The 24,625-nt window shown below is 34.9% G+C and overlaps 2 protein-coding genes across 2 annotated transcripts in view; one reads left to right on the top strand and one right to left on the bottom strand.

The window, feature by feature from the left end:
* Positions 1 to 10,495, top strand: part of LOC126831777 (sterol regulatory element-binding protein cleavage-activating protein) — a 33,174-nt gene extending 22,679 nt beyond the window's left edge. Inside the window, exons 18-24 of the mRNA XM_056103310.1 lie at positions 178 to 293; positions 1,143 to 1,228; positions 1,996 to 2,260; positions 2,697 to 2,777; positions 3,837 to 4,049; positions 4,530 to 4,592; positions 5,159 to 10,495. Coding sequence (XP_055959285.1) covers positions 178 to 293; positions 1,143 to 1,228; positions 1,996 to 2,260; positions 2,697 to 2,777; positions 3,837 to 4,049; positions 4,530 to 4,592; positions 5,159 to 5,341 — 1,007 coding nt within the window. The 3' untranslated portion in view covers positions 5,342 to 10,495. The remainder of the gene's footprint in view (positions 1 to 177; positions 294 to 1,142; positions 1,229 to 1,995; positions 2,261 to 2,696; positions 2,778 to 3,836; positions 4,050 to 4,529; positions 4,593 to 5,158) is intronic.
* A 2,382-nt stretch (positions 10,496 to 12,877) lies between these two features.
* Positions 12,878 to 20,496, bottom strand: LOC126831670 (AT-rich interactive domain-containing protein 4B). The gene is made up of 10 exons (XM_050562290.2): positions 20,308 to 20,496; positions 19,679 to 19,856; positions 18,796 to 18,988; positions 17,718 to 18,073; positions 17,333 to 17,488; positions 16,138 to 16,235; positions 15,341 to 15,552; positions 14,684 to 14,764; positions 13,403 to 13,516; positions 12,878 to 13,131 (listed from the first exon to the last, which is right to left on the bottom strand). Exons 1-10 carry the CDS (start codon positions 20,457 to 20,459, stop codon positions 12,992 to 12,994), a joined length of 1,680 nt encoding a protein of 559 aa, XP_050418247.2. The 5' UTR covers positions 20,460 to 20,496; the 3' UTR covers positions 12,878 to 12,991.
* Between the last annotated feature and the right edge of the window lie 4,129 nt (positions 20,497 to 24,625).

Genomic DNA, 24,625 nt, shown 5'->3' with positions numbered 1-24,625 from the left:
CTCACCATGGTATTTTGACTCACCATGTTATTTTGACCTATCGTTATTTTGACTATTTTAGGTGAATCACCATGTTATTTTGACTCACCATGTAATTTTGACTCGCCAGGTTATTATGTTATTTTATTTTGACTCGCCATGTTATTTTGACTCACCATGTTATTTTGACTATTTTAGGTGAAATACCATGGTATTTTGATGATGATATGACAGAAGAAATTGTATCTGCTGTATGGTGTTTAGCCTGTAGAGAAGGATTAATAGTAGTTGGTTGTGGTAATGGTCGTGTGGAAGTAAGTTATAATTTATATATGTGGAATGGCGAATGTGTGGTCTACTAGTCCGACGTGTACACTTTAGATCACAAGGTCTGTTATTGAGTTGTGGTATGGTTTCGATCCTACACTTGTAGTGACAAGGAGTAAGCTTGTTGTCAGTCCAACCTAGATTTTCTCTGGGTGCTCCGGTTACCTTCCACATGAAAGCGAATCTTGATATCAATTTGAATCATTTGTCCCGAAATGACCTAGTTGTGTAGATTGGATGTTAAACCGATTGCTTTTTCTCTCTATAATTTTATACATTACTATCATCGTAGCCTTTTATTGAAATTAACTCAAATACTTAGTAAAGCACATATACATTTGTAATACACTGAAATGACTTGGTAGTTAGAATTATTTGGGTGAAAATTTTTTCCATATTTTTGTTCATGTGATAATATTTAAATGTTGTCTGAGCCAAAAAAGCACAATACAACCTAGTTTTGAAATAAGTCATGATTTGTATATTACTATCAAAACTTTTTTTAGCAATTAATTTTTGGCTGCACAGTTTGTTCAGACATTTATATTAGATTATGTGTCATATTATGATCCAACACATATAAAACATTTACAATGATAAACAGGGGGTTGGATGGCCGAATGGTTAGCACATGCACGTGCTGTATCATAAGGCCTGTCATTGAGTCAAATGGCGTGGTTTCGAATCCCCTGTGCTCAAGCGAATTATTGAAATAAAATTAAACCATATGTTAGTCCCGAAATGACCTATTCTGTTTCGAGTGGACGTTAAACCACATTTCTCTCACTCTCACAATGATAAACATTTATTTACATTGTTAAATTCTTTTAAATTAGATTTGGGAAGCAGAAGCTGGAATATTAAAAAGTCAGTATGAAATGAAACCATCAGGAGTGACAGCCATTTCTTTTACAGGAAATAGGTAAATATATCTTTATTTAATCGAGGGGCCTGACAAGGAACTGTTTTTAGTTTGAAATGAAATGGGGTTTAACCTCCTACTGTTCTGCTCCTACTGTACTAATGAATATGGGCATATGCCATACAGTGTGCTATGAGGGAAATTAAGCCCGGGCAGTGGCACTATGTCCTACTATTACATCGAATTCCAACCGCTAAGGGATCTTTTATGTGTACGCCAATGTATACACAGTACTCAGTTTTTTGTCTCTTCCGAATGACTAGACAGCTGTCCTTGTCAGGCCCTAGGTCCTGCACCATTGACAGAGGTAAACAACATCGGAAAATCTTCATGAACTTTCTCAGCCAATGCTGGGATCGAACTCGCAACCTGCAGGCGAGTGGGCAATTGTCTTACCCACCTAGCCAATGTGGCTCCCGTTTTGAGTTGGTCGAATGGTGCAAAAAACTGAGGTCCCATGTACACATTGGTGTGCACATAAAATAACCAATACTTAATGTCGTTTATTCAGTAATGTTTTGTTGTTCTGATCCCAAGCTGGTTGGTGAACTGGGGTTGCCTGTCCAACCTTTTGGGTTTGTTCTTGGTCCTCCAGTTTCCAAACACTGCTAAACACCCCGGATTGAATTATTGAAATAAACATGTATTGTATGTTAGTCCCGAATTACCTTTTTTGTGTTGAGTGGACATTAAACCCCATTCCTCTCTCTCTCTATCTCTCTCTCTGTGTAACCAATGACTATAATAAAAAAATATGTTATTTTCAGTGTTATAGTTGCACGACTAGATGGTAGCATTGATTTCCTGGCATTAGAAACATTTAGAAATCCCATCACACCCCCACCCGTCACTACATCTTCTACACCAAGACAGCACAGAGGTCATGTTCGTAGTTCAAGTGAGGTCAAAGTTTATGATGAGATATTACGTTGTGTTTGTCATTTATCTGTAAAAGCTCATCAACGTCCAATCAATGCCCTCCAATCAGAAGGTGGGCGTGTCGTATCTGCCAGTCAAGATCATACATTAAAGGTAATTGGTTCATGTTAGCGACAGTCGATGTATTCTTTGATACCACTTTTTAATGCATATAATACTTTAATGGTGGGTGTAATACTTTAATGGGGTAAAGTACTTTAATGGTGGGTAAAGTACTTTAATGGTGGGTGTAATACTTTAATGGGGTAAAGTACTTTAATGGTGGGTGTAATACTTTAATGGGGTAAAGTACTTTAATGGTGGGTAAAGTACTTTAATGGTGGGTGTAATACTTTAATGGGGTAAAGTACTTTAATGGTGGGTAAAGTACTTTAATGGTGGGTGTAATACTTTAATGGTGGGTAAAGTACTTTAATGGTGGGTAAAGTACTTTAATGGCTAGCAGCAAGTGGGTGAAAATGTTTAGCACCAAACATTTAGTGTAAAAAATTTAGTTTAAAAGAAAACAGATGATTATATTTATTTACAGGTATTCAGATTAGAAGATTGTTTATGTTTATATACATTACATGGTCATGAAGGTAGTGTTACAGCATTATCATTAGATAAAGTAAGTAACTACTATGATATACTTGAGGTATCCCAAAACATTGTCAACACTTACTGTAATAGATGCATCTTACATATATATACACAACAGGAATATTTAACCAGTTTTGAAGCTTTCAGGGAGCCACGGTGGCTAAGTAGGTAAGATGCTGGCTCACTAGCCTGGGGGTTGCATGTTTGATCCCGGTGTTGGCCGAGAAAGTTCATCGTGATTTTCCGGCGTGATTTCCCCTTGTCAGTGGTGCAGGACAGAGGGCCTTATAAGGACTGCTGTCTAGTCGTTTGAATGGAATTAAAAACCGAGGTTCTGTGTACACATTGGAGTGTACGTAAACGATCCCTTGGCAGTTGGAATTTTATATAAGAGTAGGCTGCACACTGTATGGCGTATGCCCGTCTTCATTAGCCCAGTCAGAGCAGAACAGTAGGATATTAAACCACATTTTATTTTGAGGTTTTTCAGTATATTTACCATCCCCAAAAAAGGCTTTATTTTATTTTCCCAGTGATCCAAGTAAAAAAATACCAAAAGTGAACCAAATTTCAAAACTAGTAACATATATCAAAGGACATAAATTCACCTATTAATGTAAAATACACTGATTTATTTTATGATCAGTAGTGGAATACCGCGTTTTATCAGTGAAATAAAAGTGTTATTCCACTGGCTAGAAGCGGACAAAGTAGTCCATGTTGTTTTTACCTAAAATGATTGTAAAATCATATAATAAATAGAACATTTGTTGTTTTGTCGTGAATAACATATTTTATTTCATCTCTAAGCAAGAAAACGTTTATATTTTCACTCATGCTACGCATTCGTGAAAATATAAGTTTTCTTGCTTCTCGATGAAATAAAATATGTTATTCACTCTAAAACGACAAATATCGTCTATATATTATGTTAAATACACTGATTCATACGATATATGAATATGAAATTTATATGATAAATTGTTATAAAATTTGTATGATAAATTGTTATAAAATTTGTATGATAAAATTGTTATAAAATTTGTATGATAAATGAATGTAAAATATATCAATATAATTATTTTAGTTACCACCATATTCTGCTGTAAGTGGTTCTACTGATGGTCGTGTTAGATTGTGGGATTTATTAACAGGATCTTGTGTTTATATGTTCCATGGTCATGATGGTGCTGTATCAACTGTAACTAGTACTTTACAATTTGTTATCAGTGTTGGTGGTGATGATAAGCTATGTGTCTGGGATAGACATAAAGGACAGTTAATTCATTCCATGTCAATAGTAAGAACTCTCTTTATTATTATTCTACTGGGGGTTAGGTGGTCGAATGGTTTGATACATACACTCTTTGTTTAAGGTCTGTTACTGTTATGATGTCAAGTTTTTTTTGGGTCGCGGGTTTCGCTCCTGATGTTGGCCTAGAATTTCATTGGTATTTTCTGGTGTCTAGTCTAGTCGTTTTGGTGGGACGAAAAACCGAGGTCCCATGTACACTTTGGCATACATGTAAAAGATCATTAGTCCAGTCGGAGCAGAACAGTAGGGTGTTAAACTCCATTTCATTTCATTTATGTCAAGTTTTGATTCCCCGCTTCGCTTATTATAGGTGACAAGGAGTAAGGTCACTTGTCCAACCTCATGGGTTTTCTCAGAGTTCTCCGGTTTCCTTCACTGCTAATAAACCCTACATCCAAGCTAATTATTCAAATAAAATTGTACCATATGTTGTTGGTACTGAAATGACCTCTTGTATAATTTCAGTATAATTGTTGTGGAAGTAGTATTTGTTTATTAAGTAACAGTTTGGTGGTTACCGGTAGCCAAGTGAGTATATTAAATACTTTTCTTATATTGTATGTTAACTCTTTAACCTTTATACTGCCTTAAACACCTTAGGCTGCCTTAAACCACCCTAACCACCCTAACTAGGGCTCCTTAGACTGCCCCAAACCTCTCTAACTAGCGCTCCTAAGACTGCCCCTAACTAGAGCTCCTTAGACTGCCCCAAACTAAACCGTCATGTGCACGACCCCCGCACAGTAACTAGTAAATGGTCAAATAATATGTAAAGCATTAGGCAGTTTGAAACAGCCTGTTCAGGGATGTAAGCTAGTATTAATATATGACTATCTATAAGGAACTAATTGGTGATATCAATTTGATGTTATTTCTATAAAGAAGTATTATCACTCAATAGGAATACAAATGTAATTAATGTTATATGATATATTCAAAATTTATTATTGGAAATCCAATTAACATCAAAACTGAAACAATCTTAGATTCTAGAGAAAAACATCAAAGTGGGAAATGTAAAAATAACAGTCCCCTTTTCCGATCTAGTTTTTATTTTCAATGGATGATTAATGCCAATGTTTTATTTATTGCAGGGCAAATTGTATCTCTGTGATATTGTGAAGGGAGAAATAGTGCGTGAAGTTCAATTAAAGGACTCAGATCAGGCAGCATTTGTGAGAAGAATCAAATCTGTTGGCAGTATGAGCATTGTCTGTGATTTTGGGAAAGAACTAGAAATCCTACATTTTCCTACAATCTTGGAGAAGAGAGAGTAATATTGGTTGTGTTATTGCCAACCTGTGTTCCATGACTTTTGTCATTTCATTATCACTTGTTAGACGATATTCTACAAAGCGATGGTGTCTACAAGACAGACGGACTTGACATATTTTCCTGGGTGCAGATTCGCAAAAATTCATACTAAATATTTTAAGAATGCAGCCATTTCATTGGTTGAGAGTTCAAATCCTAGTTCAAATTTTAGCTCTTGAAGCGTGGATGGGCTGCATTCGAGAGAAAAAGTATTTGTGAATATGGCCCCCAGCCCTTCAGTGGAGGAAAGAAGAGAGGAGAACTGTACAACAAAATGCAGATAAAACAAATATTGCAATGAAATCGAAAAGTCTGCCCAATGTTGTCTTACGATTCTGGTGATCTGTGTAACTTTGTTATAATTAACAAACCTTTTGTGGAAGAGGCAAATCTCACCAGAGAGATTGAAGAGAGAAGAGAGAGAGATAGAGGGTTTTCAAAGACACAAACTATGTCATTTCGGGACTAACATATGGCTGAATTTTATTCCAATAATTCGCTTGCGCGTAGGGTTCTTCAGCAGTGGGAGGAAACCGGAGGATCCGAAGAAAACCCAAGCAGTTTGACAGGTGACCCTACCCCTTGTCACGTACAAGTGCGGAATTGAAACCATGCCACTTGACTCAATGACAGACCTTGTGATTTCACTAGACCACCCAACCCCTCACATCCCACCGGTAAAAAGATAACAATTATTTTATACTTTGTCCAAATGAACACCCCACCTTGTTACTTGTGATCATTTTATTTATTTATTCTTGCTTTCAGCTTGTAAAAACCCAAAGTAAGAAAATACCAATTTGATTTTCTATTTTTCAGGAACACATGTTAAAATTTTTCTTGTCTCTTTGGGTAAAAGACTAATGTAAAAACCAGAAATACTTGGTTTCACTGTTCAAAGGTTTTTAGTTCCAATTTTTTATGTTCTGAAATTTTAAACTGAACATCTTTCACATGATTCAAGTGACTATTTATCTATCAAGATCCTGGAGAAGTGAAAATCAGATTGGTTTGGCCTGAATATGATTTACAATGACTGGCAATGTTTATTACTGTTATTTGATTAACAATCTATTATAGATTTATAAGATGTAAAATACTGCCTTTTTTATTGAGTTTAATTTATTGAGTGTTATTTATATATGGAATAAGTCCACTAGTCCGGGTTCGTATAATTTACTATTTCGTCAAGACCAGTGTTCTTTATCGTCTTTAGCTGATTGATGTTTAATCTAGCCAATTGGTCAAACAATGAACTGACCACTATGGTATCATAAATAATCAATCTACTTTCGACTAAATTACAACAGGTTAATTATTACTTGTTAATTAAAAAGTCAACCAACTTGTCGGCTAAAATAACAGTCATACGTTAATGAGAATGTGCCTAGTTAGCACATTTAACAGTAATTTTGATAATCCGGTAAAAAAACAAAACAGTTAGCTGCTTTTGTAAAAATAACCAATAAGAATCAAAACAAAACAATTATTTTTGCTGTCAACATCCTAGATAATATAATCTAGATAATATTTTACAATAGGAATAAAAAGCTTTATGGTTAAGGTACTGTTGAATAACCCCCAGATAGAGCTTGAAGCACCCATACGCGATGACGAAGTAAGAAAATGTTGACATATTTCCGTTCCTGATTCCCGTTCCTGATTCATGTTTCTATGTAAAAATAACCGACATTGAATTTATCATTTTCCAATCTGATAAACACAGATCCTATTTCGTTTCATTGTTTATAGATCAAAATTTCGTTTTACTTATCTTTACTACACTAGGATCTCGAAGAATTGTTATAGTACTAGTTTAAGTGAGGGATTAGCCAATGAAACAGTCAGCTACATCGAGTTATTGTCATGCGATGCATGGAACTGTGGGTAACCCACTAGAAACGTCAATACTGATAGATTAATCGATGTCTGACGTCATGGAGTCAAAAGCTACTCGTACGACCCCTGACATGACCTTCAAGTACAGCCGGCCAGATATTCGTGTAGTGTAGGCCATTAAAAGTATATAAAAACGAAATGAAATATAGATCTGTATTTTAATCAGATTGATCACTTTCTATCTGCGTTGTCGTTCAAAAACCCACCCACCCAGTTTCGCGGGTTAATCATTTGGACACAAGTGTGGAAATCCGGAGAAAATATTAATCTTGAAGTTAGTATTAGATATCAACATGTAAATCATTCTAGTTGTCTCCCCACAAATCTTTGTTCAATATTAAATGATTTTATGTTTTAAATAATTCAGTTTATTTATATTTATGCACTAAGCCATGTTATATTTGTTTTATGTCGATCAATAGTTTCCAGCCTTTCCATTTATATTATATTATGTTACGTTCTGCAGGAACCCAGTGAAATATATTTTCAATGTTTCAGTTAGATCATCTATTCATGTTTGTAGTATATTTTGTATTCTTATACTATTATTTATATACTATTACTAGTAAATTTAAAAAGCCTTTATACTAAAATAATCAAAAATTATCTCCTTTCATTTCATTTATATTAACAGTTATCATTAATTACCCCATTTTGCCTGGCTTTCAATTTAATGATTTGGTTTAAATCTTACGAGACTAAGGGCTGTGTATTGCAGCCAAAAATTGTATTGCAATATATTGCGATACTTGACAGAAAGTATTGCAGTATATTGCAGTATTGCAGTATGTCGATAAAGTCAGGGTTTATCACAAAGCACAGTTTTATTTTGACTAGTTTTATCGTTTTATCGTTTTTACAACTTGGGTCTTGGCTAATTATATTTTTACTGCAAAGTCTAAATAATATGACTGATTATGAAGTCTTTATAAACAGTCCAGCTAACATTTGAATATAAAATAAAAGTAGAAAAATATCGATACGCAAAAATCTATCGATACAGTGTATCGCAGAAGATCGTATTGCAATATATTGATATAGCAATATTTTTTTTGACAACCCTAAAGAATAGCATGTCCTCCATACAATAAAACCAGTCCTTGCAATTGAAGCTTGCCATAATTCATTGTTCGCTTGTTAAAATGTTGATAAAGAATAAATTTAAATGTCAGATCTTTTATTGCTTTCGTACGTTTAATATTTTCTGTACAAATCTTAATAATATGAATTTGTCTGTACATTTCGATACTGCAAAAATATACCACCTTTTCATATTTATAATACACTATTAATTTGATGCATACATAAATGATTAATTTATATTCAAAGTTTTACATACATATTTAGTTAAGTGAAAAGTTGATTCATTCATTTTATCATCCTTAGTAGTATGAATTTTTACCATCTTTTCATATTTATAATGCACTTCGTCTGTTGGATGCATGTTTTTCTACTCGGTCTAAACATACGCTCCAATCTAAGGTGTATCGCATTCAAAGTTTACAGACTTAGTGAAGTGAAAAGTGGATTCATTCATTTTATCATTATATAAAGACAAAATCCATCCAAATTTTGATCTCTGACTTGGTGCCATTTTCCTTCTATATTATTTCACATTGTTGATAGTTGAGATTTTTTTAAAGTCTTGTTTACGCACACATCGTTTTATAATTATAATGCTATATATATATGTATTTCCCTTTGCAAGGTTCCAACACGTATATTTTTGTTGGCAACCTGAAATGAAATGGGGTTTAATGTCCTACTGTTTTGCTCCGACTGGGGTAATGAAGACGGTGTTGGCAACCTACTTAAATAGACCTTGTAATGGACATGTAAGATTTAGATAAAGAAATGTTCTTTCTTGCTATAAAATAACAGCTTAAAAATATATATTAAAAAATTAACATATTGAAAATTTAAGTCAGTTTACTTTATTCTGCGCACAGTGATAAATTTTGAAGTTTTGACAAGATTTGGCTTTTAAAGTCTTGATTGTCAAGCACCCTTGCTATGATAAACAAAGTCTTGATTATCCATTTTAATGTTAAATTACTGGATGACATGGATGTTCTAATCCATTTAATATCTTGGTCATATGATCGTCTAGAGGGTTGATTATAAATTATTGGCTTGTGTAAATAATTTATATAGCATTTTAAGTCAGAAGAAATACCTGCAATAGGCAGATTTAGTTCTTTCATAATGCATCTGTAAAGTTCATCAAACATTATATTTATTGAAATATTGCATGAAAATTAATTAATTTGTTAGCATAGAGTTAGTTGACATATGGTCCAGACATTATGTAAAAAATGCACACTATACTTAGCTTGTTTCTAGCGGTTCAAGTGGGTTTTTATCAAGACCCTAAAGAACTGAAAATTAAACTGGTTTGGCCATAGTTGTGTTTTATAGTAGAATGATGTTAATATCTTTACATTTATTTGCATACCGGTATTAAGTTAAAAGATTATTCATATTATATAAATTTTAATTTATATGTATCTAAGTTATTGTCTTTGTTAGATCAGAATCTCCATAGATTTAGCAAATATTGGGTGCAATATGATTTGTTTTGATGAAATTCAAAATAAAGAATAGGTAGGTAGGTAGACTATTAAAAACTTAATCTTTTCTCCATTATTTATTTAATACAATAAATAAAAATGGCCTACTTTAAATTTTTAAGACCAGGAACTGATCTTATCTTCAAGAGCAACTCATTCTGTTTTGTTCTTGGGGGTGACGTCCATCAGTGTTGCCTAAGGCTTTGCCAATTAAAGTACGATCAACATGAAACTTGGGTTGATTGTTCCTTCTACATTTGTGCATCGAGTAATAGACTTTGAATTTTGATGTTACGTCACAATTCCAAGATGAGGGTGATGATGTCATCGTGCTCGGTTTCTGGTCCATAGTACATGTAGTAATAGTTGTTTAGGAATTTATGTGTAAGTCAAATTATAATTATTCAATGAATTGTATGCCAATGAATTATAAAAATGATTTTCATATAATTTAAATGTGTTTTGTGGACAGATGTATGTTCGTTTTGTGGAATGTAAAAGTTACTGAGAACTTTATTGTGTGCCTTCAAATTTGTGTAATTTCAAACCACATATTATACAAGATGATTCTTTGTCTTTTATTTGTTGAATTATTTAGATTGTGATATACATAGAAAGTATTTAATTGAATAAAAAAAAATAAAACTATGTCTAACAACTGTCTTTGCTTTGCTTATGGAGGGGTTTGTAGCACTTTGTCACATTTGTCTACTAGCTGAGGCTTCTGAAATCCAAGTCAAATTCAATACTTGTGTTATATTCCTGAAAATTGGTCAGAATGTTATTTTTATATTCCCACACCGAAATGTGGTTGTGTATTATCGCCCCAGTCCATCATGCACATCAAGATAGGACTGGTTTTGTATAATAATGGTTTTCATTGAGAAGAACTAGAAGCCAAACAAATTTTAATGATTTCTGATAATTACTTAATGTCTTGTAAATGTTTATATTACCAAGAAAATATGCGACATTGCCACAACCCTTGTGGATGTCTGACAACTTGGCAGTTGTATTATTTTTGTTGCATGACAACCTATCTTTGCAGAAGGATAATGAAAAGATATGGGGTTTAAATGAACTTAATCTTTAGCACCTAAAAATGGACACAAATGGGTCGCAACCATATAATAATGTAATATGAATGTATATAAACTGATCTACATTCAATCGTTTCAGTTTCAAGAAATCCAATTGAGTAGCATTCTTTGGCATCTGGTTATTCCAGTCTACATTGGTACTATTCTCCCCTCAAAAGCATTCTGGCACACGATTTGTGTGCCAATTTTAAAATGTTCACCGTGGCTTAAATATTGGATATCAGAGCCCATTTTTTCAATTAAGTTAACATCACTGTGGATTTAAGTTGATCAATAAGTTGTGTTTGCAATGTCGAAGACTGTGGATGATATTTAGTTAAAAAGCCTGCCTCCTTTAATGCACCAATGTTCTGCTCCAACTGGAATAATGAGGATAGGCATACATCATGCAGTGTGCTATGAGGGAAATTTTGCCCAGTCAGCGGTGCTACTGTCAACTCTTGTCAGTCAAGCGTTTTTTGTGGGTTTTTTTTCGTGCAACCCAGTGTATACAAGACCTGGTTTTTCTGTCTTATCCGAACAACTAGACACTGTTCCTGACAAGAAATCAGAATTAGTGAGATTGACAACAAATCAGAATTCTTGTCCTATGATCTTAAAACTGCATGATAAATAATTAATCAACACTCCAAATTAAAATGTTTTATTTCAAACTTAACAAATAAAATAATTCATTAACATTTGGAAATTTAATGTCTGTAATCCCCCAACATATTTCATTAAAAAAAAATAATAAATAAATAATATCTTATATGTACAGATAATGTAGATCTATAGACTTTATAAATCTTAACCAGTACTGGATTTACCTATATGCTTGGCAGTCTTCAGGCCTAGGGCCTCGAGATCCAGGATTTACCTATATGCTTGGCAGGCTTCAGGCCTAGGGCCTCGAGATCCAGGATATACCTATATGCTTGGCAGGCTTCAGGCCTAGGGCCTTGAGATCCAGGATATACCTATAGGCTTGGCAGGCTTCAGGCCACATGATCTAGGATTTACCTATATGCTTGGCAGGCCCAAGCCTAGGGCCTCGAGATCTAGGATTTACCTATATGCTTGGCAGGCTGAAGTGTAGGGCCTTAATATTTATGAGAGAGGGAGAGATGGGGTTTAACGTCCACTCGACACAAACTAGGTCATTTCGGGACTAACATGGTTTAATTTTATTTACATAATTCGCTTGCGCGTAGGGGTCTTTAGCAGTGGGGAAAACCGGAGGACCCGGAGAAAACCCACGAGGTTTGCCACATACTTAATATTTAAGACCAAGGTGTGTAAATATTTGGATTTACTTACACGCACTTTCATCATTCTCATTCTCGGCTATGTTTAAAGCACATTTTCTTCTTCCTCTAGTCGGAAGGGGACGGGAGATAGCCCAAGGCCTCTCTTCATTTAAATCCAGCACTAATCTTAACTATACATATGTACAATATATTTTTTATAAATTCATTGTGAAAGTGATCCACACTTTAAAGCAGTAATAAGTTTTTTAATTGTCTATGAAAAATAGTTTAGGTTTGGACATTAGCTTATTTCAAATTGGCTACTTTCAAAAAATATAAACATTCCCTTCACCCTTCCCCTTATTTTACAAATCACAAAATTGATAACCTTTTTCAAAGAAATAAGAGATACATTTTTGTAAACAAGTTCATTTGGAAATCAGGACTTTCATGGGCATAAATGAAACTTCTTTGATAGGCATATTCAGCAATTGAACATGTAAACACAATATGATAATTTTATGGATACACAATTACTTATTTATTACTATGCAACATTTAAGCGAGGAAACTCATCTTTTTCATTTTTTTTGAGAGTATCCTCACCAAAACAATATAGTAATAAACACAGTAATTGTGTATCCATAAAAGTGTACCTTGTCCATCCATGAAACTGTCCTTATGAAAAGTACGACTTATTTCAAGTATAATATAGCCAATAAGAATATTACTGCAATTAAGTATTATAATCTTGAAGTTCTTCCATTTCATGGATTAAATAAGAAAATAAATATTTCTACATTAATTTATAATTATCATAATTGTTCAAGGACGTTATCTATCATCTCCATACCATCTTGTAGGGCTTGCATCTCATGGAATAATTCCTCCTGACTTTCCATGTCGCTCATAGGATCACTCACTTCATATTCAGGTACTTCTTGGGCAGATTCAACTGAAATAGAGACAGTTGGAGAGGGTTTAAAACCGACTTGAAACAAACTAGGTCATTTCGGGATTAACATATTGTTCAATTTATTTCAATAATTCGCTCGCATGTAGGGGTCTTTAGCAGTGGGAGGAAACCGGACAATCTCACTTCTTGTCACTACGACCGGGGAACTGTTATAAATAGCTAGTAACTTATTGAAGAAATGATAAAAAAACCCATCTCACTTTCTCCTATGATTGTTGGATTTTTTACAAAAAATGCTAACCTAACTTACTTGGTAAATCTGCCTCCTCAAATTCTGATGGTGTTTTAACATCGTCTTTAACTGGTGGACTTTCATCAAAAAATGTTATATCTATACCAAGTTTATTCTTAGCTGCCGTCACATCTGAAAAATAAAGTACTCATGGAATATTGAAGGATGCTTTTTATAAGACAAATGTTTGCACGTTTTTACATGTATGACGACACACATGGCTGCACCTAAGTTTTTCACGCAATCCAATAAAATGAAATGAAATGGGGTTTAACGTCCTACTGTTTTGCTCCGACTGGGTTAATGAAGACGGGCATACACATGTACAGTATTCTTTGAGGGAAATTTTGAGCGGACAGCGGCGCTACAGCCTACTCTTATATCGAATTCCAACTGCCAAGGGATCTTTTACGTGCACGCCAATGTGTACACGGGACCTCTGTTTCAATCGAATAAAAAACAACCCCAAACTATATTTTGTCAAATAGGCAAGTGCTATTTCTGACCTGTAGCGGGAACAGAACATTTTTACAAATAAACTGGGATGAGAAATATATCAATTTTAGTTCTCATTTTGCCTATAGGAGTTTTTAGGCGTGACATATTTCCGGTGTCCATTTTTAGCTCAACATGGTAAATGTTAGGGAAAACGACATTTTAAGTCCTTTTCTCTTTATAGAAAACGTATTCTTGAGTGCCAATTAATGATTTTAAATCATGTCTAAATCACAGGAGTGTGATGGATTACTAGATTGGAGTGAAGTTATCAAACATCTATATTGTACCACATGTGAAATGTTAAATGATATAGGTACAAATTGCAATCTGATTAACGTACAGATCTATACTTCGTTTTTTTATACTTTTGATAGCCTCGACTACATGAAGATCTGACCGGTTGTAGTGGAAGGTCGCGTCAGGGGTTATACAGGGGACTTTTTACCCTCCGATGTCTTACATTCTGAATAACCAATCAGCGTTAATGTTTCTAGTGGGATACCCACAGTTCCGCGCACCGTGCGCCAAGAACTCGCTGTAACAGACCGTTTCATTGGTTAATCCCTCACATCAACCAAAATACGGGCTATATAACAACTCTTCCCCAGATCCTAGTGTAGTAAAGACAAGTAAAACACAATTTTGAATCATAAAAAACGAAATGAAATAGGATCTGTGTTTTAATCAGATTGGCACAAATACAATACCTTTTGAATTATTCCACTTCAAATAGGGTACTTATTTTTTTTTCTCGGCCACTTGATATAACCGGAGTGCGATGATTTACTAGATCAAACTTACCCTCCTCTAGACCACATAAACTTTCCTCTTTCTCCAAGTTATCCAACATTTCTTGAATATCAGCAGAACACTCGGATAATACTTAAAAATAATAAGATCACTTGCTAAAATATAAAGTTTCTGGAGGAAACAGTAGGATGTTCTTTTGAATATTTATATGGAACGTTTGTGCCAAATGATTTAACTTGAACAATAAAACTATTCAGTGACAATTTTACTAATATTTGTGATTGTCTTTTGTCTGATCAGTTCAGGGTTGGCGGCTACACTAGGGCCGTCCCGAGGCTGAAATTTGGTGTATAAGGGTAGCTTGGACCGGAGAGTAACATATAGGCTAGGTGGCGTTGGCCTACCGCATCTAGTTGCGGGGTTATACTACTTTCAATTCGTGAAGCCCCGGGTCATCCACTAGTTGAACCACCTTCGTTTGCCCCTAAAAGGAATGCTTTGGACTTGGGTATAGGTAACGAATAGTTGCCCACATTATAATAGACATTTCTGGGTGAACCCCTGGAACGGTACTAGAACAGTAGGTCTGGATCTCAGTGATATGGTCGGGGAGGGGTTTAGGAAAATATCCTTGTAAATAATCCCCGAGCAACAAACTTAACATGACTGTGTGGGAAAGTGGTTTAATCCAGGACTTTTTCAACATACATTCAAAATTTCCCGCCGTATCTGAAACTGGCAATCCTTGTATAGGACTGGCTGTAATTAACAACTGTTTGTTACTATCTGTACTCGACTGATCAACAGTAGGTGGGGGTGGTATACTTCCTTTCTTCCTCACGGTTTTCTTATTACTATAATCCTTGATATACGAGGCAAAATCTTCTCCTTTTATATACAATTCATACGGATATAAATATCTACAAATACAACACATCATCTTATATAACATGACACACAGGTACATCGCTCTGAAGCCCCGATGCCCCACTCTGGTTATGCAGGGATACATTTAAAAAACCCATTTTTGCATAGTCCTTGCACAGCCACAGGTGTAGAAGGCTCGTGTTTTCTAAAAATCCCCTCGGCGGCCATGATGACACAACAGTGTTACCACGACAGGAATTAAATTCACTACAGACACCTAACCGGTTACTAAATATTCTCCTATTAAGTTTCATTTGGTACCTTAAGGTGACAAGTCACTATAGGATTTAGTCTTACACTTGGCGATCTTTATATAAATTGTATTCAAACCCAGCAGGTACTCAATTTATAAATGAAATAATTCCCTACTTTCGAAAGGTTCTTGCATGTTGGCAAGCATATTTTGCATGTTATTGTTTGGCCAATATCTGCATTGGGAAACTCACTGATAATAAAGAAAAATTACACGTTCTTTAAACCGTCTGATGTGTGTAAATAACGAATTTAGCAGAAGATAATTTTCATTTATCTGACAAATATTTTGAAACATACCTTTCATAGAAATTTTTGAAACATACCTTTCATAGAAATTTTTGATACAGTTTGAAGAACTTCCTATGATATGCGTGTTAACTACCTCTCTACAAACTGTCATCCACTGTCGCTTTTTACACACCTATAATATCGACAAATAAATCATTCTGATTAAAACACAGACCCTATTTCGTTCCGTTTTTTATAGTTCAAAATTTCGTTTTATTTGTCTTTACTACACTAGATCTGGAAGAGTTTGTTATATAATCTGCGTTCTGGATGGTGCGAGGGATCAACCAACGAAACCATCTGTTACGACGACTTCTTGGCATGCGATGCACGGAGCTGTGGGTAAACCACTAGAAACGTCAATCTCTGACGTCAAAGGTCAAAAGCCGCTCGTACGACCCCTGACGCCTCCTCCCACTACAACTGGTCAGATCTTTATAGTATAGTCCATCGAAAGTATAAACAAAAACCGAAACGAAACATAGATCTGTATTATAATCAGATTGGGTCCATCATTGTAACAAACATAGATCAGTATTATAATCAGATTGCAAATAAATAGAATTGAAATCAAATGGGGTTGAATTTTCTGTACCAACCGGGCTATTAAATATGCGCAAACGCCATGCAGTGTGCCACTGATGGAATTTCGTCCAAAAAGCGGGCTTTATGCGTACTCTTCTTCAAATTCCAACTGTAAAGTTTGTTTTTCGTTCCATCCAAACAACTAGACACCAATGCTTTCCAGGCCCCCACCCTGAACCACTGATAAGGGGAACTAGGTTGGAAAACCAGGAGGTACATTGTAAGCAAACACCCGGATCTAATCCCCGAGCCACCCTGGTTCCATAAAAAATAATTGTGCTCAGATTTTTTATTACAAAATTTGTTTGCATCCGACTCAGGTAACACCAATTTTGATATTTTCTGTTCTGTAATAAATTTTCCTTCTTTTTTCTTTGGCAAAAAGACATTGAAAACCCACGAGGTTTGACAGTCGACCTAGGGGTCTTTAGCAGTGGGGGGAAACTAGAAGACCCAGAGAAAATCCATGAGGTTGGACAGGCGACACTATTCCTTGTCACGTACAACTGAAATTTTAAACAAAACACCTTTCATGTGATTCAAGTTGATATTCATTTATCTCAAGAAATGAAAATGAAATTGGTGTGGTCTAACAAAACATGTTTGTATTAATAATAAACTGAATCTAGAAACTAGATACTTTACTTCTGTATATCCACCTCTTTCATGTACAGCTAAATATATCTGGAACATAGATTCTGGTGCATTCTGCATTTTAGGTAAACCTTTATACTTAATATCGTTCCTCATCAGAAATCTCAATACATCGTGTTCAAATGCCCTCTCATTTTTCGTATACATCTGAAATTTACAATGGTTTTGTTGTTTTACATTATAAGGTACCATTAAAATGAAACTTTCTAAAATGATCCAACATACAAATTTCAGTGCTACATGTACTTCTGAAAATGAGAAGACCAGAGTAAAATTACTCAATTTTAAAAGATGAAATTTTCAACTCTCAGCTACTTCTGAAAAGAGTTAAATGGTCTGTTATTTTGAAATTATTTTAAAATATAAATAACTGTACCTCAACATCAAGACAATATCTCTCTTCTTTCGTTTTATTTAAAAGTGAATTATCAAAATCAAATTGAACAACGGACACGGGCGGTTCAATATTTACATCTTTCTCGTCAGATTTCAACTCTGTATTTTTCTTGCTCTGTGAGTCAATGGCTTTTTGTTTACTGGGGTCATTTGCAGTTTTATTTTCTGTAGTATTGTAAGACACACAAGTTTTGGGTTCACTATGTGTATTATTTAATTCAGTGTTCTTTAGTTGTGGTTTCACCTCTGTTGATTCAACTGTCCCTTTGATCTCGGTTGCCTTGGTGTTGCTCTTGCTTTCTGTAAACGGGGCTATCGTTTTGTTCTTTGCAGGGTCTTCAAGAAACAAATTAATTTATAAATAAATTTGATGCCACTGTCGACCAATCTGGGTCGTCTATTTAAAATTTCTATAGAGAAGAATTTGATGGCCTTTTGAATAATAAATCTTATCCTTTTTTTTTAAAAAAAAAAATGGGTTTATTCCGCCTGGGCCTTGCAATTTAAGTTTGCATGGGAAAAGCGCTTTTTCATAATGGGTCTTTTTACTTTGCCCACTCGATTGAGTTGTCTATAACAGGTAATAGACCTTAATGGGACAGCTGCCAATCGAGTTAATTACAACAAATTGACAAAGATGGAACAACGTATACTGGTCAGTATTTAACACCAATCAACTGCTGTTCCAACTATCTGACACGGTTATCGAGAATGCTATACAGTAATGAACAAGGCAGCATTTATCTAGTTTATGTATGTTCTAAAGTGATTTTTCTTTCATTTTGTAATTGTATGCTGCTCCCCGTTAGCGTTTTTTATGCAATAAACTTACTTTAGTTGAATGGTTATGCGTCCATTTCTAAATTCATGTACAATGCAATGAAACGAAATGGCGTTTAACGTTCTACTTTTCTACATTGATTGGGATAATGAAGACGGGCTTTTGCCTAAAAGTGTGCTATGAGGAACAGTCCCCCCGGACAGCTACACTGCTGTTTACTTTTAAATCGAATTAAAACCGCGAAATGATCTTTTAAATTAAAAATCCATGCACAAACCTTCGGTGCTGCATTCCTCAATATACGTATATTTAAATATACATTTGTCTAATCTCTGAGTGTAAGAAAGTGGTATCATTTTTATGGCTTCATCTAAAGCTGCTTCTACCGTCTCTCCTTTTTTAAATGTTGTTTTTAAATTTTTACCAACACACGCCTTTTTCTTTCCCTTCTTATTCTTTGTTGTTTGCGTCTGAAATTTATAACACCCGAATTTTCGTTTGATTTTTTGAAGTCCCCTGTGTATCACATACACGAATAGACATACCTGTTTACTGAAAGGAGATCATTATCACCCGGGCAACTAAATTTATTAAGACATCATGAATAGTGAAATAACCACGAAGTAGTTTTATTTTTGTAGGATCCTCCATGTTGAGGGATATATGTGCTGTGCTGACTGCACTACCTTTTCCACTAGTACAAATAGAACACTTGCTGGACCCGGGCCCGGAACATTTGCTGAACCCAGGTCCTTGTCAAAAGACTGGAAGGACAAGGGTTGAGGGTGAAGCGAACAACCGCTGGCTCCAAACAGAAACTCAGATAAACAGGTGGAAGTGGTATTTATTAATTTATGAAAAGGTATAGCAACAACTTTTATTTGTAGTTCGCCAATGGTCCAGCCCACGGGTGATACCGTGAATCAATCAGTCATTTGAGTTCTATTTAACAGTCGTGAATGACTGGATATTTCCTAATATCTGCACGAAATTTACAGCATTGTTATGTTAAAAGTTGTGACCGACTGAACTGACATCCGAAGCTGACATATCTGTTTTAATCAATCATGACTAAAACAAATTATAACTAAAACAGAATAATAAGAAATCAAACACATGAAGGATTTAAGTCTTTGTAAACGAGAAATCAGTTTATTAACCTGAGTTGGATCTTCCTCAAACCTTCCTTCAGAAAACATTTTTAATGCTGCTCTCTTGATCCAGCCACGAGAGTGTGTTTTACCCAGATATTCAACATGATACATGATCGGTTCATCTTTTTCATTACGATGACAAAAATCATCCGTTTCTAAACTTCTTGTTACAACTGCCGGCCAACTAAAATACAAAATATAATATATTCACTATTTATAAATGCAACCAAAAGTTAAATTTCATTCTGTACAATTGACGAGTGGCTTGTGAAAAATTTCCCCTGAGAAAGTCCAGCAATAAATTACCAATGTCTCATGGCAAGCAGTTCAGGATGTTACATTTACATGAAAGGAATTGTAAATCACTGACTTTCCTCCATGGTATAGGCCCACACAGTCCAGGGGCCGGTTGCTCAAAACTAAGTTATTTTAACGATCTGTTAAACTCTAGTAATCTATGACTTTTTGCTAAAGAGACTTCGACTGACAGTCGACTAACACCATCGGTAAACAGATAACGGAGCCCAGCACCCCCGTTAAATATAACGGCAAGTTAACGACATGTTCAAGTTAACGGGGATTCCAGTAACAGACGGAGCTTTGAACAACCGACCCCTGGAAACTATGGATCTTACCTACAATACCCCGGCATCTTGGCCCACACCAAACAACCTTCCCAAAATTCTGATTTAATATATTGTAGACCAACAGTTAGCGCCATTTTATCATATTTATCTGTGTCTTCCTCCTCCACAAGACATGTGTTATAGTTTGAATCTTTATTCATTTTACAGAACCATTCTTTCTCTGCCAGTATATCTACTTCTTCAGCTGGTACACGACGCCATTTTCTACAAGCTAAACTGTCACATTGTATCCAGGCTGTCGATTCAATCTATAAAACAGATGATAAAATGATAAGCAGGCCGAAGCCGAGGGGATGCATCCGGTACATCTCTTTGGGCACATTAAGCCCCGGGAATATTGATATATGGGTCCAAAGATACTAAACAATTTTACAATTAGCCCCGCTTGAGAACAGACACTAAGCTAATTGACAGACATTTTATCACTAAGTATACTTCGAGAATTTTGAGAAATATTTATTCCGCTTTTATGTATGTGTATGGCAGATGTGAAACTGAATAGAGCCGCATTACAATGTAGTATTTAATTTTTGGCGATGACAGTCACCCAGGGCAGAGATCTATTTTTGAAGTAGATAGTTCTGTGAGCAGAATAAGGTCACACAGCAAACAAATTAAATAGAAACTCAATTTCCTACGTATTATTATATACAAGTATTTTCCCACCTCTTGTCTCATTTCATCATACTTTGAAAGCTTTCTGGTTTTCTTTTTTTTCTGGTACTCTTTAATTGTAGCATGTTCAGCATAAAATCTAATACATGTACTACATTCAGAAACAGATCGACAGGGTTTCTTCACTACTTCATCCAATTGTTTCTTAGTTTCTTCATCGTTTATAAGGTCAGGATTCTCTAGCACTGAAATTATTATTAAAGATACACCCTGTTTCAGCCTATTTTATATCAAGAAGATTCTGAAATCGTGGTATGTATGACAAAAAAATATATTTATGGAAAATATATTGTATTATATATAACTAATTTTTGGCCAAATACCAGAATCTCCACTCTCACAATTTACCTGTGTTGTAGCGAGTGGCCAGAGAACAATTTTGAATTGCGACAAATCCTAGTGAAATTTTGGGATGTGACGCCCTGTGCTTCGTGTTATAAGTGCCATGTCCATGGTTACTTAAACACGATGGTTTTCATTTCTTAATTTTTCCAATAGTACCAAGAACCCTTGGTTTTTAGAGGAAACCATCTGTATTGTCCCAATGCTTCTTTATATTTTAACAATGCTGTGGGGGCACATACTTTCAGTAGTGGGATTAGCCCAGTTTACTGTCCCCAAAAATGCACTGTTATAGATCATGTAATCATCTATTCCACATTCACTAGCAACCATGATGAACAAATATTCAAATTATACTATACATACCCTCCTGTTTACATCGTCTTGTAAAATGTCTTTTAGTTGTCATGATTCTCACCAAGACACCCTTCCTGGATACTTTTAAATTGATCTGCGACTTCTTGGATTGGACAACACTTTTATTGTAGTAGGATTCCTATTTCATGGTCCTCATATCAATAATTCTGATGATGAAATGGAAAGCAAATAAAAAAAAAATCTTTCAAAAGGGTAGGTCTATTTACGAAGACATTATAATAAGATCACCATTAACCATGCATGTGTGTGAAGGCAGTTACAAGGTTACCGGATTACAGGTAGTCCAAATGACAGTACAACTAGCTCTAGGCCTAGTCAAAACAGTATGGCAGTAATCGCGCCTATCCTATAGGTAGTAGATCTATATTATTAGTATATAAAATTAACTTCTAGGCTACCGCCGTACCGGTACTATTTATAATTTAATTACTCGACATGGGCCTAGTAGTAGTTTGTCCATGATTGCCCTTTCCGGGAAAGGAGGTATGGGGCTATGGTTACAATTTAAACAACCCAAAGAATGTCCAGGCCTGAACCACTCAGTCCTCGATCACCAATTCTAATTTATTTTACATTATTATTTCGGGAGCTGTCAGTAGTCACACGTCTGTGTAGGCCTTCCCAAAATGAAACTCCTGTCCTGTTTAGGCTGTTAATCTAGGCCTAATTATACACAGTAAGTAAGTTTAAATGAACCTGATAAAAAATTGCTAACATTACTATTAAAAGACTACCACTAGACGTAGCTGTCAAGAACTTATAAGAAGTGGAACCTAGTGAAATGTGTTTCTCGATAAGAACTTTGGAGTTGAAGGGATTGACTGAACTGAACTGAACATAACAGATCTGAACTGAAAATTTTTTTCTTCTTGACATTACAATTTATTACAGTCAACAGCAATTATAATACCAGACCCAAGTCTATATTATTTGTGCAATACGCCTATTATTGTCATACCGTAACTATAATCTATAATTATAGAGCATCTCTCTGAACTTGTCTCGTGTTATTGTTTTCTCCTGCTATCATCAACATTCAGCATGCAGACGTCGGGTACCTTGAAGTATGACGTCACAGTCATGTGATTTCAGCACGTGACAATCAAAGCTACTTGAGTTCGGCAAGCGCAATTTTCGTAATTAATATACTGATATTTTCTTCTTCACCGTAAGTAGAATAAGTACAGTACCAAAATTAATTATTCTCCCGTTCATTGGTCTACTGTTCTAATTTAACAATTCATTAGTACTGACATTACTTAGTTACAGTCATTATTTAAGAAATATGACATGAACTTTATGTCAACTTGCATAAAATTGCTTTCCTGGAAATACGATTTATGTTCTATCGGAGCACTCAGTGTGGTTTAATGACAAGGGGAACTCTCGGGGACCACCTAGCAAAGAGTCGGCGCAATAAGATGTCTAATTAATAAATCTGTCCGTATCCATTAATTACCAAAAAAAACCCCAAAAAAAACCACCCCAAAATCATGCTGACCCCGATATCGATAAATTAAAATAGAATCCAAGATTTGGCTAATTTTGAAGGCCTGCGCCGATCTCCCTAAAAATTTGTGGTCGCCTAAAACAATCTCCAGTGAGTGCATAAATTATATTCAATTTTGACAAATGGAGAGTCTTTAAAGGTTAGTAAAATAACTGGGGAGAATTGCCGTTGAAAACAAATAGGCCTTGAGAACAAGTGAACCGAAAGAAAGACCAAGGGACTGTAGGCCTAAATAGGCCAACCGGTTCAACAATTTGGCAAATATAAATACAAGCAAAAACAAATAGCGTTTTTATCGTCCAACTTTAATTTCATTCATTGGTTTTTACTTTACAAATAGAAATACAAACAAAAGTAAACTGACTAAATTGGTTCAATGACACCATTGCTTGATAATGACTAGAGAAGCCTAGTCGAAACGTTGCTCAGTAACAAGCAGTAATTGTATTCCATAACATAGAATTGTGATCTGTATATAAAAGTAAACTGCTTTTAAATCATTAAACTTTATTTTCATTCATTCATTTATTCATCCATTCATTCATCAATTCATTCATCCAATTCATTTATTCATTCTCTGAATAAACATACACAAAGCCTCTATTAGATATACACAAAAATCTACACAATTATTAAAATATTATAAATATCACATATTTGTTTGGTATTCGTAAAGACTATCACATTCAGTAACTTGATTTGGGTTCAATAAAATGGCAAGTAACAAACCCGCAAGGGGTGGAGAGAGTGGCAAGACAATATTTTTCCGACACTTTTTCGGGTAGGAAATGATTTACTTTCTTTTCGATAGATCTGCATCCAAACTGATCTGACACCCAGGAGATGTACTCTAAATGCACAGTCAATTTGTTTTCGGGGACTTTGAATTTAATAAATTTTTTTCGCACAGAAAATACCGTGCTCCATATAAAGGGAACTGGTGCTAATGTCGACCAATAAACTAAGTGCAATACGATTAAATGCTAAATACATGTAAATAAATTGTAATCTTAGTTAAAGATACATTATGGGAGATTAGATAAAGAGCTGGAAGTTCTCACTATAGTAGTTAAAAACTAGATAATGTAAAGGGTATTTGCTGAAAATTTCAGATAAATTATGGGAGATTAGATAAAGAGCTGTCAGTTTTCACTATAATAGTTAAAAACTAGATGATGTAAAGGATATTTGCTGAAAATTTCAGTCAAATTGATTCACTCTGAACCAAGAATTTAGCATCATCATTCCTAAAATTTCGATTATCCATTTTTTGATTTAATCATCAATGAGCGTTGAGCAGCAGATCGGATTCTAATCCAGAAAATATCGTAGGCTAGCAAAGACATCGAGAGTTGATTATGGTTTGGATTAAGTCAATTGATGTCTAAATTAATAATTTAG

This window comes from Patella vulgata, chromosome 9, assembly GCF_932274485.2.
Source record: "Patella vulgata chromosome 9, xgPatVulg1.2, whole genome shotgun sequence".
In the NCBI taxonomy this organism is placed as follows: Eukaryota; Metazoa; Mollusca; class Gastropoda; family Patellidae; genus Patella; species Patella vulgata.
The sequence above is the reverse complement of the archived record's forward strand: the minus strand, read 5'-3'. Positions and strand labels throughout refer to the sequence as shown.